At 35.5% G+C, this 14,984-nt stretch overlaps 1 protein-coding gene across 1 annotated transcript in view; it reads right to left on the bottom strand.

Moving 5' to 3' along the window:
• Positions 1-888: 888 nt before the first annotated feature.
• The window catches only part of LOC135470963 (plexin-D1-like), a 36,731-nt gene continuing 22,635 nt past the window's right edge, over positions 889-14,984 (bottom strand). The window contains exons 11-17 of the mRNA XM_064750012.1: positions 13,408-13,501; positions 12,086-12,267; positions 10,185-10,327; positions 5,619-5,721; positions 4,685-4,827; positions 2,935-3,117; positions 889-1,262 (exon numbers count right to left, since the gene is read on the bottom strand). Of these exons, the coding sequence (XP_064606082.1) occupies positions 1,160-1,262; positions 2,935-3,117; positions 4,685-4,827; positions 5,619-5,721; positions 10,185-10,327; positions 12,086-12,267; positions 13,408-13,501 (951 nt within the window). The 3' untranslated portion in view covers positions 889-1,159. The remainder of the gene's footprint in view (positions 1,263-2,934; positions 3,118-4,684; positions 4,828-5,618; positions 5,722-10,184; positions 10,328-12,085; positions 12,268-13,407; positions 13,502-14,984) is intronic.

Below are 14,984 nucleotides of genomic sequence, written 5' to 3'. Positions count from 1 at the left end.
GTGAGTTGTGTGACTGAAAACATGCCTAGCAATTTACTGGTTAACAAATTATCTCCATAATGCAGTTACTTGTGTGATGGGTTGTGGTGGTGGTGGTGGTTGCAGAATAATGTACACTTATTGAGACCGCAAGAAGCCCATTAAATTTCATCTTTTTGTTTTAAAAACAGAAATTTTATAAATATTGTTTTAATGTCAAATTTAGCTGCAAAATGCAGAGCAGCACTAAACCCAAACCCTTTACTTTCAGAATTTTTTGCAATATACAGTATATGTATAGCATGCCCACTTGTCAGTCTCTTGAAATCACAAATTTATGCAGAATTAATGCATACATTTCTTAACTGCAGTTTTGGGGAATCTGTGTTGACAAGAGTCAACCAACAAAATGTGAACTTTGAAAAGAAGAAATTCTAGCTCATCAGAATCTTTATATCCAGTTTAAGGACAAACCAGTCAGTCCATGAATGAAATTTAAAACCGTGCTATTTGGTAAGAGGCATGATGATGAAACAAATTTACCAATAACTACCTGAAGGGTAAACAAAACCCCAAAACAGCTGGTCTTTTATTCCATGTTTAATAACTTGTTAATCAATGCTGAACTTAGAAAGCAGTCTTTAACAGTCATTAGCAAGAGCAAATTTTAACTATGCTATTAGGTCAAGAGGAAATTGTACTAGTTCAAAATTGTTTAAGCAGTAAATAAAAGGTTTTATACTTGCAAACATTTAAGAATATCACAACCTATCCAAACCTTTCAACTATCTAAAATTTTACCTTAATTTTGTAAGCTACATGTAGCAGAAGCTTGCTTAAACTTCCTGATACATGTATATGTGTATATGTAGCATGCTATACCTACTGTCTGGCATGGTCCCTACTATCTAGCACACACGTATAGGTAAAAACAAGAATAAGGCAAACCACCAGTCTTCTCCGAGTATCCGGTTAACCTCAGAAGAGCTTGATAAAAGATGGGATGTTTTGTCTAGCCTGTGACCAATGAGGAGTGGTAAGGCCCACATTTTAGGTGAATGAGCCTGTGATGGTGGTTTCGTACATGCAGCCTCATTGATCAACCGCTTTATATTCACAGCGTGAAACTACAGGTATTTGAGCCAGTGAGCCCTTAAACAAAGATTTAAATTTTATGTTCTCATACCTCTGATTGGCTACGCATATCTCCACAACGTATAAACATCTTTGGGGATTGTATGGAGTTCAGGTATTTACCAGTCACATTGATCAGTCTTCCACCACTGCCAGTGACAAAAAGTGAAAAATGACAGTTCACCACTTGTAAGATTTAAGTGAACACAAAGTTAGCCACTAAAGCTGAATTAATTAATAAAGTAGTATTCCAGAAATGTTCTAAAAATATTCTTAAAACTCTACTCCGCTTATCAACAAAGTAAACAGCCAACAATTGTCAGTATCTAGCCACTAAATGTGGTGATGCCATTTTGCCACGTTATAGCTATCTAGAGTCACAAAACCTAGGAGCTCCCCTGTACCACCAGTATTAACAATGTGACAATGAGAAAATACAAACAAAAACGCCTGATACCCAACCGAAAAGTGTCAGCTGTTCCTTGTTCAAAAAACTAGTTTGGTGATCGTCAGAGCGATGTTTGTGAACGCAAGCGTCATGTTTTAGCAGTCCTGCCTGTCCTCGTCCTGCAGGACTCTGAGCATTTGCCCTAGCTGACTGTACCAAGTTCAGGGAATTTAACGAACATACCAGAACCTTCTGATTGATAATGGAGCCTTTCATTCAGATTATGGGAAAATATTTTCGTAATAAATCTGAATTTGCTAAGGAAAAATAATCTGAAGTGTCACAATATTTTTCTTCAAGCAATGACTCTCCTGGGGTGGTTTTCTTACCAGCTCACCTTGACTAGTCACTGCAGTATCCTGCCCAAACATGTACGCATTGTGACACAGGCAGCCGTTCTCAGTTCTCACAAATTTGTGGTCCAAAAAGCATCAGATGAACACTTAATCTGACTACAAAATCCAGTTTATTGCATCGATTTCTGTCTATCTACTATAAGGGCCCACATTGACAATCAAGAGCTAATAGGTTTTTTGAGGTGACAGCCAATTATCGCATGATGCTCTCAGCGCTAGCGATTGGCCAAGTTCATAAAGGCTTCCACTACATGGCTACTAGGAGTGAATAGTCTTTCAGTGCTATATCTCCAATGCTGAATTTCATCTTCTCGGCCTTCAAAACTTCATAAAATTTTGTACATGTTTTGTCCTATGTTTTGTCCCAGGCATGCCACCCCACCAAGTCACATTATACTGACAGAAGGCAAACCAGTCAAGTTTCCTTGCTCAAACCTCACAGTGACTGATCATGGAGTCTCACCACTTTGAGGTGGACACTCTAGCCATTAGGCCATCAAAGGAGTCTCACTTTTTGTAAATTTGTTCTGAAATACTATAATTTACCTTAATGTGCCAGGTGATATACCACTTTCCTTTGAAAAGCATTTCAAAAGGTTTCACTCACACATGCACATAGTGAGGCTTAACATTCTACTGCAGCATCAACAGGGCAACATAACAGTGACTACACCATGTACATATGTAGGTCATAAATGAAACTGTGTAACACAAAACAATGTTTAATGTAGCACAACAAAACACCTATGGCATGTAAGTATTAATTAACTACAGTAAAACTTGCTAGGAGATGAAAATCTGCAGGTACCCTGCTGGTACAAGACAAGTAATCTCCAACAAACTTATATATGAAATAAATTTCACATAATAACTTAAATATCTGGTGCCCTTACCTACATGTTGAGCACTGACAATTTCTTACTGTCACCAAGATATAGAAAACAGAGGAGGCCCCAGAATCTTTTGAATCTGGTAGAATCCCTTGAAGCAGCTAAGACTGAAAAGGTATGTACTTACCTGTGAAAGGTCTTCTTAGGCATAATAGAATCAATGGTTGGGTCTATGGTGTAATTATATTCCATATTGGAGTTATAGGTTTTATTGTCAATCTTGACAGAAATTTCATCACAAAAAGCTGGATCAAAAATTCTACCAGTTATGCAAACAAGGCAATCATAACCACCACTGGCTGTTTTATCCCTGCAAAATACAAAAAAACAAAAAGTGAGTGTGACAAACATAATCACATCAGCAGTCCACACTACGAAAGAGGACTGGAGATACCTATCTCTGTCTTACATTCTGAAAAGTCTTTGGTTTGATTTGTTCCTACATGTTGTGTACAAATGTCCTACTCTTTATATCATGTGACCAGTTTATTCCATGGTCGTAAGTGTATATAGAGGTGAAGACACAATAGCACAAATGCAACTGATCTTGACTTGAACAACCCAGTTGCCAGACTATAGTGTACATGTATCTATTTTACCCCAACTGCAAGTGCCAAATTTAACCTTTCTACATGTACATCATGTGATATGGCTTCTGTTGCAATCACAATGTAGGGGATATCATGATGATTTCCAAGGAAACCAGAACTTAGATTAATTAAAATGACCCTAGGAACATAGTTCATCCTCAACTGATGATACTGTATGGTTGGATTCAAATAAGAGCACATTGTTTCTGTGAACGAATGGGTGTCCAGAAAGACAGATGTACCAAGCGCTACAGCTAGAACTCCGGTTCAAATTCAGGATGATTAAGTAAAATGAGATTTAATACAGTTACATGTAATTGAATTCCTTAAGTTATTTTTCCAACAATACAAGCTTGGTGACGGAGACAGGTACATATAGCTATAGCAAAGCGTAAAGATAAATTTTCTATTATGACACATTCAGACAAAAGAAACATTCTTCCCTATTAATAAATATTCAAGTATTTTGACCATGATTTCTTTCAAAAGCAAGTTTTATGACAAGTGCAAAGCCTTAACATACATAAATATATATACACTTGGTCACAATTAGCAATCATGCTGAATAACCCAGAGCAGAGCACTAGCAGCTAAATTTTGCATCTAAATTATCAAAGTGATATTCATGCAGTTTATTTTAATTTCTACACAGTGTCTTACTGGTTTGAGCTGTCAGAATTTTAGCTAGAGACCTATCTATGCCATACCACAGAGAAAAATATGTTTGTAATTTTGTTAACTTAGATTTGGAAGCAAGGCTACCAACGAGTTCCTCTGTATGAGACACATGGATGCAAAACCAGTTCAATACACAAAGTAATGAAGTCCTGAATTTGGTAATTTATGACAATGATGCCATTCATATGCAGCAATACCTCAGCTCAACACATGCAGTACTTTTTGAGATAAAACCCTTAACACTTACCTAAACATCAATTCTAATACATGTGTGCAAAACCAGTGTGCAATACTTTTAAAGACACCACCGCATTGCTTAACATATTGCTTAACATTGTAGTTGTACCCACACGCTCAAGGCAAGGTAAACAATTTAGCTACTGCTGTACTTTGTAGAGGCGAGATAAAAATGGACAAAACAGTTCAAACTCAAACTTTACCTGTACTTAAATCGATCACTATAAAATGTCTTACTTAAAACACCAGACTCAAGAATTTTCCTCTCATACAATGGACGTCAGTTTGAAAACTCCTTTCAAGCAGAGTGATAAATGGAGATGAAACCTACGAGACATGTACATTTATGATTAAAAAAAAATGACCACTTACTCCCGACATTCCTTTCTGAAGTTTCCATTACCTAGGTAAATTTCCCTAGCACTTCCTATTCTTAAATCCTTTCCTTTTATTGTTACACGCGTGCCACCGGATTTCGGCCCAATGTTTGGCATTATGCCAGTTATTTCAGGGTTCTACAAAATCAACATGTAAAATTATATTAATACAGAGACCTCTTGATCCTCTTGTGCAAGGGGATCGAAAAAGCAACCTCTCTTTCATTCTGCTCCATTTATAGATGCTGGTTTAGTCTGACCCATCAAAGGTTCTGCTTAGAAAAATCCTTAGCTGAGGCAGATAGCTCAGCAAAATTACCATTTCTAGTATAACAGCAAACAGCGATATTGGCTGAGCAATTGACCTCCTGCTGCACACCTGACATTATTAGTTAGACACACAATGTTTAATGTTTAGTGATTATTCAGCTTGACAAACAGTTACCATTCTGACTTGACTTTGCTGAAATCTACTCAATTACTATCAAATCACTGTTTGAGAGGACATAATGACAAGTGAAACTTTATCATAATTCAACCCGTTCATAATTTACCATCACATTGCATTATATAATATCAGCTATACTGTTGTGATCAGTGATACTTGACTGAACACAAACAGTGTCCTGAATGTCACACAGGACAGTCGTACATCATAAGATCTTGGCATCGTGGATATTTTCAACAGGTGTAGATCTGTGTGCAAGGCTATACAGCTTTATCTAAACAGTTCTTTTTTTTTTTTGTCAGAAACTAACTAATGTAACACCTGTTAACATGAACATAGTGCAACTTATACATTAAATTCTTCCTTTCACAGATATAATAAGACATAAAAGGTTTCCTTTTTAATTTTTTTAAATATGATGAGGCTTGTTAATTCCAAAACAAAGAACCTGGTTGTGTAAAATATATGCATGTTTACTAACACCAAACTTAAATTTTCCAAATGGCTTGCTTGTCTCATTCTGAACCTTCACAATGACCTTCCCTTCAGTACTTTCATCAATACTTTTGGTCTTGCACACAATGCTGAAAAAAGACAGAAAAAGAGATGTACAGCATGGGTACATTTTTATAACTGAAACAAACGATTATTTGATAATACATGTACAAAGTAATAATAAACTTTATTAATACTGGTAGAGAGTTATATACAATCAGTCCAACAAAGTATCTTTTCTAAAGACCCAAGCTCTCATTCACACAAACCTTCTCACCATAGTTATAACATTAACAGTCAAGTAGGTATATAATAAAAGGAATACATGCTTAGTTTTATTTCTGTATATATACAAGCAATTTCTAAACGTACTTGAAAAGCAGTAGAAATACATAAAAGCAGCATGATCTTCTATCACTTACTGCTTATTAGAAGCAGTAAATAAAAATACAAAATTAAAAAGCATACATGCTGAAAAAGAGAGACCATATAAAATCTAAATACTATGTCTAAAATTTGAAATAAAGGACACATTTTGTAGTGTGCAAGGTTAGGTGTTCCATATTAATTGGACAGAAAGTGAGAGACTAGTTTTGAATAGTGAGGAGTTCATCAAGGGAATGGTGAAATATTTTTTTGTTTGATGTGTGTAACTGCTTTCCTGGAAGGTTTTTATTCACTTTAAAAAAATTCTCCATGTATTCTGGGTAAAAGTTGTTTAAAGACATGTTTTCAATCATAGTATTCCTCTTTAATTACAAGCTGCATAAAGGACTTAAATGTCAGGTTGGTATATCTCCCTAAAAAGAGATTTCCACACTAATTTTTGATCCAGCAAGTGCTGTATCTATGGCTGATATATGGTTACAGTAAATCTTCAACCTTTTCAACCACTAAAGCACTTATGTCTGCACACAATTATTATGACAAGGCATTCAGAGGTCTTTGGTAGCTTGTCTGACTGGGCAGTTCGCAAAACAGCATAGTGTTCATGTCAAGTGATACATTCAAATACGGTTCTTAAATCCAAAATAAAGTAGAATGACCCTGACATATACCTATATTATTCTCTGATTGGATTACACAAAGATCCTGCCATTAAATCAACAAGAAAGGCCAAATTATTGTGTCATAAATACATATGATAAAAATATGTCTATGGTATGCATAAAAATTGCACAGCAGTGAACTATCTTACAGAGTTGCAAATAGTGGTCAGTGACCGTTATATCCAAACTGCGAACTGCATTTGACAATGTTTGTACAATGGGTGGCAAATGAAACCTTGTGAATGGATCAGTAAATGTTGAGCTATGATAATAAAAAACTTCCTTGTGGGGATTTCGAGCACCAACTTGCTGGAGAGGTCTTTGATATGCAAACTGCTACCCACGATGGTTACACTATGGGTTACCACTGCAATCCTATGACTGCCTGAGCAAATAATCAGCTGTCAACATGTGTATACCAGAGGAAGTGAAGTCCAAAAAATCTAGGCTTACTGTTATACTTTAGAACAGAGTGAATTCACTAAACAGAAAAAAACATGACAAATCAGATAAAATCCCCACAGCAACCTGGTTATCAATACCCTTCTTGTTCTACTTGTAGGTAGGCCAGTGCAGAAAAAATGTGGCCCTACATCGAAGTTTTCTTGATTACCAAGCACAAGAAATAGGTAAATTTGGCAAAGTCTACGATAAATCTAAATTTAAAAAACAAAGCCCCAGAAACCCTGTGTAATTGCAAGGTATTGTATCCCTGCATGAAGGATTTCTTGAAGATGTATTTACTACAGAAAACAAAGGGAAGTCCATATAACTGGTACTTTTGTGCACTGAAAGTCTTTCAATAAAAATGACTATAAAAAACATTCAGTAAGCCAATAAAACTAAAACCAACTAGAATCAGACTATCTGAAATACCCTACTTCAATCCCCAAGATTTCCAAGAATAAAAGAAAAAGAAAATAAAAATAATAATCAAAATGTCATTATTAGTAAGAATGTAGATGTTTAGATGATATAAAAGATATACGCAAAATTGCACGAAAATTGGTCCAATACTTTAGCATGAGATGAATGGACACAATCTGTGTACATGAAAATCCATTACTGAACTAAGTACATGTACCTTAACAGTAATGGGAGTACATGTAATAAGGAAAATACATGTATTACTGGATTGTAAATAAACTTCAGCATGTACAAGTTTACATGATATGGAAGATGTATGCTAAGTTTCATGTAAACAGGTTTAGTACTTTTATAGGAAGAGTTGTATGGACAAAATCTGAATAAATGGATGAGCACTATTACGTTCTAAATAGGGGTAATTAGGAAAATAATGAACTGACTGCCTTTACTCTTAGGCATGCAAGAGTTTAGATGATACACAAGATATTTATGGAATGCAGTAAGTTTTATCAAAATTGGTGCGTTAGCTAGGGAAGAGATGCATAAAGAAAACCATATCTAAAGACGGTGATTCCTGGTTCCCCCACAACCCCAACTGCATTGAGGGGGGCGTAATAAAAGAAGGGTCAACCTGTTTCGGTCATTAAAGATGGAAACTTCATAAAACTGTGCTTCTCTACATCCTATCGTTCTCTCAGAATGTTTCAAAATACTGGACGCAGAGGAAGTTGAAAAGGTTGAAGAATTAGAGTAGTCACACGCACTCAGTGATGTTTCACACACCATAGGTGAAAAATGTTTTTATTTAATTCATGTTTAACGCCACAAAAAGTTTTCTGACGAACTTTTACATCTCTGACACACAGATATGCACACAGTATTAGTCAGACTCCTTACAAGTGGTCTCCAAAGAATGTTAAACTGTGCAACTGTATATATGAACAACTTGGAATACAGGGAATGTACAACTTCCCAAACACTGAGTCTGTATATCACTGCATGCTGACTTAAACTGGGCATTGTGATTTGGTTTTGATGGATGGAATGAATCTATGACTCGGCATGGCAATCTCCCAATGCTGTGCTAATTAAGTAGTTTTATTAATTCTACTGGTGTCTTATGCAATACTCAAGAATACTGCACTAATATGACAGCATCCAGCATTATGGTGGGAGGGAAACTGGGTAGTACCCGGAGAAAACTATCCACAGGTTGCTTACAGACCTTTCGACATCTGACTGGAGAGTTAGCCAGACCTGAACTCACAGCGAAAAGCTCATAGAGCCATTGCACAGCACTGGCAATCTAACCACCTCTGCCACAGAGGTCCCTTAAGCAATTAATGACCTCAATGATCACCTAATTGCATATGATTTCTAACCAATGCAAATCAACCGTTCATTCTTTAAATGTGGTCGATGAATCCTGGTCTACCATAATACATGCACAAGAACAACTGAAGTAACATGTGTATAAGCAGTCACATGTACATGAACAACTGAAGTAACATGTGTATAAGCAGTCACATGTACAAGAACAACTGAAGTAACATGTGTATAAGCAGTTACATGTACATGAACAACTGAAGTAACATGTGTATAAGCAGTCACATGTACAAGAACAACTGAAGTAACATGTGTATAAGCAGTTACATGTACATGAACTACTGAAGTAACATGTGTATAAGCAGTTACATGTACAAGAACTACTGAAGTAACATGTGTATAAGCAGTTACATGTACATGAACTACTGAAGTAACATGTGTATAAGCAGTTACATGTATAAGAACAACTGAAGTAACATGTGTATAAGCAGTTACATGTACAAGAACTACTGAAGTAACATGTGTATAAGCAGTTACATGTACAAGAACTACTGAAGTAACATGTGTATAAGCAGTTACATGTACAAGAACTACTGAAGTAACATGTGTATAAGCAGTTACATGTATAAGAACAACTGAAGTAACATGTGTATAAGCAGTTACATGTACAAGAACTACTGAAGTAACATGTGTATAAGCAGTTACATGTACAAGAACTACTGAAGTAACATGTGTATAAGCAGTTACATGTACAAGAACTACTGAAGTAACGTGTATAAGCAGTTACATGTACAAGAACAACTGAAGTAACGTGTATAAGCAGTTACATGTACAAGAACTACTGAAGTAGCATGTATATATTTATTTATTTATTTGATTGGTGTTTTACGCCATACTCAAGAATATTTTACTTATACGACCGCGGCCAGCATTATGGTGGGAGGAAACCGGGCACAGCTCACGGGAAACCCATGACCATCTGCAGGTTGCTGACCGACCTTCTTACGTACGGCAGGTGAGGAAGCCAACACGGGCTGGACTTGAACTCACAGTATGCATATAAGCAGTTACATGTACACTGGACAACAGCAAAGATCATGATACACGTATACAATGAATCTTAAAATAGGTAGTAATTCAAATTCTGGATTTTCATGATCGCAGCTGCTTATGTTTATAAGGATGCATTATTGACTTTCTTGATATTTTTTAAAACGGAATTGTACATACTGTTAATAATTTCAATTTGGGCAAATCTACTTATTTTATCTACATTATTAGACACAGATCTATTCCAAAAAAGACCATACCTAAATGAAACATTCATGCCTTCCACATCACACTGATGACCTGCTAATGTTACACTTTTCACATCCTGGATGCCCCTGCCCAGCTCTCGTCCTCTGATGGTAACTAAAGTACCCCCTTGGTTATGAGTAGAGGTTGGTGTTACCTAACAATATAACAAAGGAGAGGTAAACAGACAAATTTTCCATCAATTTTTAAGATCTCACATCTTGGTGCTTTCACCCTACAATGTACCAAAAACATTTAATATAAAAAGTGTTATATATATTCCATCAAATGTCATAACGCAGGAAACACATAGGCAACCCAAGTTTCCTGTAGGGGGAAATACTCCGGGGATTCATACACGTCGATTTTACAAACCAATATTCGGTTGGTAAAATAGGAAAGTGAATATTATAACGAATATTATACAAAAATCCATTCAGATCAGAATTTGGATGTTTATTCAGTCAGGGAGAAAAAGGTGAGAAGTCTTTTTCTACTATTTTTGTGTGAAATAAACGTCACTTTGAAGGAAGCCTAATGCAATATGATGCCTCTCAAATTGGGCAAAAAATAAATACAGAACTGAGAAGGTTGAGCTAAACAAAATGCCATTTTCTCATGGAAAATAAAGCAGAAAAAGTACATTTAAAACAAAATTGAAGTATTAAGTAAATAGTATTTAAAGATGAAAAGAAATCCTCACATTTGTTCAAAATAAGTTGCTGTATTAATTGTATTTACATGTACTTCATTCCTAGCTATAAAATGGACGTTATCAGAAATATTCAGATAATGGCACAATAAAACATAAAATTTAGCTTGGTTTGTAAAATATATTTAACATGAGATGGACTCCAAATTGGTTGGTAAATTTTTTTTTTTAACTCAATTTGTTAAAAATAAAACTATATAGTTTCGGTTTGAAAAATTCGGACGTCTATGAATCACTGTAGTCAGGTATAAGTTTCAGGTAAAATAGTCACGAATAATACTGAAGTAAAATACTCGTTAATAAATTTCAAGTAGTATGAATAAGTTTCGAGTAAAATACTCATGTGTAAGTTTCGAGTAAAATACTCATGTGTAAGTTTCAAGTAAAATACTCACGTATTAGTTTCAAGTAAAATACTCATGTGTAAGTTTCGAGTAAAATACTCACGTATTAGTTTCAAGTAAAATACTCACGTATTAGTTTCAAGTAAAATACTCATGTGTAAGTTTCAAGTAAAATACTCACGTATTAGTTTCAAGTAAAATACTCATGTGTAAGTTTCGAGTAAAATACTCACGTATTAGTTTCAAGTAAAATACTCATGTGTAAGTTTCAAGTAAAATACTCATGTGTAAGTTTCAAGTAAAATACTCACTTGTAAGTTTCGAGTAAAATACTCATGTGTAAGTTTCAAGTAAAATACTCACGTATTAGTTTCAAGTAAAATCTCATGCATAAATAAAACAAAAAAAGGAATACATTGCAATGCGCTTAATAAACCTTTCCCACAAACACAGTTTCAAGTGATACATGAACATAGTGTCCTTATGGAGGCAAAGGTCAAACGACCTTGGAAAAATATGTCATAATCAAATAGTCGATAAAACAAAATAAGGTTCTCCTAAATGACATACAGGAATAGGTGCACATGTGCTACAAGTTCAAAGAATCTTGCTTTACAAGTTTAAGAGACATCATGTTTGTGCTGCATAGTACCAATTTATTTCTGGGGTCGTTTACACAAAGCCATTGTAGCCTACGCTGACTGTAACTACCATCTTTAACATGTGTCTCCATGGTAGTTACTATCAACTTAACCTATGATCATTTTATGCGAGCCGCTCCAGTGTATTAAAGGCTAACTAGTTATGTTATACTGAAAATAAATTTGGATGAATTCAATCAGAATAGTCAATTGCTTACCTGTGAGATGACCGGAGAAGGACAGCTCATGACACCCCGGGGACAAGTGGAATACCGACATCTGTTTTGGGAATCCCCTCTGCACCACCGACACTTGTAGTCCTTCTTGGGTCGGAAGTCTTTGGTGTAACTTCCACAGGTACTGCAGTCAGTGCCCAAAAACTCACACTTGTACACTGTCACTATAAGCAGCCAAATTCAGAGAACACATATTATTCCATGCTGAACACATATACCTGGTTTCCACCTCGTATGCGTGGATGAAACTGGAGTGTCTGGGGTAAACCTCTGGCATGTTTTTATTTGAATTGGAGACATTTGCAGGCAAATATTGTGTGCTGATATGAATTATTGTCCGTGTGATTTTGAGCTATAAGTTATGTCATACTGAAGATAAATGATTAAATTCGTTCAAAGTGATTAATGATAAGTTATTAAATTCATCCAAATTTATCTTCATTCATTCTAGGGAAATATTCATGATTAGAATCTACCTAGCAAACATGAGATTTAAAGGTGACAAATCCAGTATGCTACAACAATATTTCTATTTACAGGGTATTGTCTGACACGATTTCTTTGTTCTATTCATGGAGATTAGCATCCCAGGCCACTGTGGAACTGTTCAACAAACTCTTACCTGGTGTATAGTGCTGGTGTATATAGTAAACAGAAATCATGAAAGCATGACTAATTCTTATTCACATGGCTGTTTTTGCATTGTTCAAACATGCTTCAAAGGACATCAGATCCACTGGACTCATGAGTATGTTGGTTGCCACAGAATCCATAACATTAATGACCCCAGTTTAAATGGCGATCTAGTTCATTGTTAACTAAACATAAATGTCTTGTGGTCATGATGGTATGGTTTCTATTTTTCACTTTCACAGGGTTTACACCTCTATTTTTTTTTTTCAACTTGATTTTTGTTTTATACCATACTCAAGAATATTTCGCCTATACGATGACGACGAGACTTATGTTGGGAGGAAACAGGCCAGAGCCCCGGGGGCAACCCACCTAGGTGATTTAATTACCCTATTTATTTAAGTCCATTTTCAGTCTTTGGATCCTGCTAGTGAATCCCTGTGCAAATTTAAAGTTTCTGAGACACTCAGCCTGTAATATAAAATGATAATTTCAACACACAAAAGCTGGTTGAAGGGTAAAAAAATACATAATCAGCTGTACTTTAGAATTAGGCATAATGATTCCTTTTATCTCAGGCTGGATTTATCCGTTATAGTTACCCTTGATGACACTGAATAACTATAAACATTGACAATTAACTGAATTATAGATTATGATATCACACTTACCACTGATATGGCCTTTAACTACTAAACTATTGCTGCTGTTCCATACCAGCCAAATCGTTCCATTCAATTCACCAGACTTCTCCTGATACTGAAACTAAACAACAAGACATTTGAAACATATTTTGTTATGAACCCCGTCTTTAAACATTGTATCTTTATTTCTTCCCAAGTCATTGACTGACCTCCACTTTCCCATTCCTTTACGTTATAGTCTGTGCTGTAACTCAGTCGAGTTTTCTCAAGGCTTTAGTGTTTATGAGTTCAGTGTCATTGTTCGTCGGGTAGACATTCTGGAAATATGTATCAGTGTTGTAAACATGTTTACAATCAAACCAATTCGAATTTCCTTTATACGTCAGTCTATAAAAATGAGCAACAGAGCTGTGAAGCTTGCAGTCAAAATAAGTCCACATATGAGCAGATTTACTTAAGTCCATTTAAGAGCAATCACATTTACTGTCATTCACTGTGAAGGATTTTCCTGGGTTTGGAGATATCGGCTTTCACGCCATTCGACATTCGTTATTTGTTCTCCATTTCCTGTACGCAGCAATTTGTGAGCTTGTGTTTTTCGCCATTTGCTATTTTTTGGAGATGTTATTTTGGAGCTTGTATCGCTCATTGTCTCTTTGAGCCATTCGGTACATTTCATTACAGTTTCCCTGAAAGTGACTTTGTGTATGTTTCCAAGGACAGCTCGGCATCACGGATGCTACTGTCAACCCGTCCACTTTTAGAAGTTACACATTCACAGGTAGATGAGGAATAAACCATTCATCAGACTATCATCTATAGATTGGGGAATTTATCTTAACTGTGGATTCTATAGTTGAGTTGATTTTACGCCTTTAGAAGCCAGAATATTTCATCCACATTTGGACACTGTTAAACACTATATATACATATATATATACATACATATATTTGTATATTATTTGTATCATTTGTCTATTTTGTTAAAATATATGTATTAAACTCATTCAAGCGTCTTTGTGTTTCTTTATTTCATCTTGTGTAAGGCCTATCGCTGACCTGAGAGTTAAACAAGCCAGTTGTTTCTAATCTTTACTCTCCGACAGTGGCACCCTTACAATATTAACTGACTTATAAATCACTGAGACCATTGTAAGGCATAAATATAACACAATGGATATTGGCAGCTTTTAGTAGCTCTTCTTATTTTGATACCATAATTGTATCTAAGGCAAAGCACAATGAGTCCGGATCTCAACATGATTTCAAAAGGGGCTTTTGGAGTGAAAATCAAGTCATTTTTCAATGCGGTTTACAGACTAATAATACAAAAAGATTGTGTTTGGGAATATTTACTGCGAAACTAAAGGCATGAATTATGAAATAAATTTACTGTCCTTCAAATGAAAACATATCTTGAAAAGTTTTGAACTTTTTCAAATTATGTACCATATTTAATGGAAATAAAGTCAACCCAAATGGTACTTAGGCCTGTCAGCTGGTGACAGACTTGATGAATATAAGAAAGATATAAACCAGCTCTTAGCCAGTTTAGCAACAGTGAAAAGCTGTAGCCTTCATTGTTGCCATGGAATCTGGGAAAT

Source organism: Liolophura sinensis, chromosome 7 (genome assembly GCF_032854445.1).
Source record: "Liolophura sinensis isolate JHLJ2023 chromosome 7, CUHK_Ljap_v2, whole genome shotgun sequence".
In the NCBI taxonomy this organism is placed as follows: Eukaryota; Metazoa; Mollusca; class Polyplacophora; order Chitonida; family Chitonidae; genus Liolophura; species Liolophura sinensis.
This window is presented reverse-complemented; position numbering and strand designations above follow the sequence as displayed.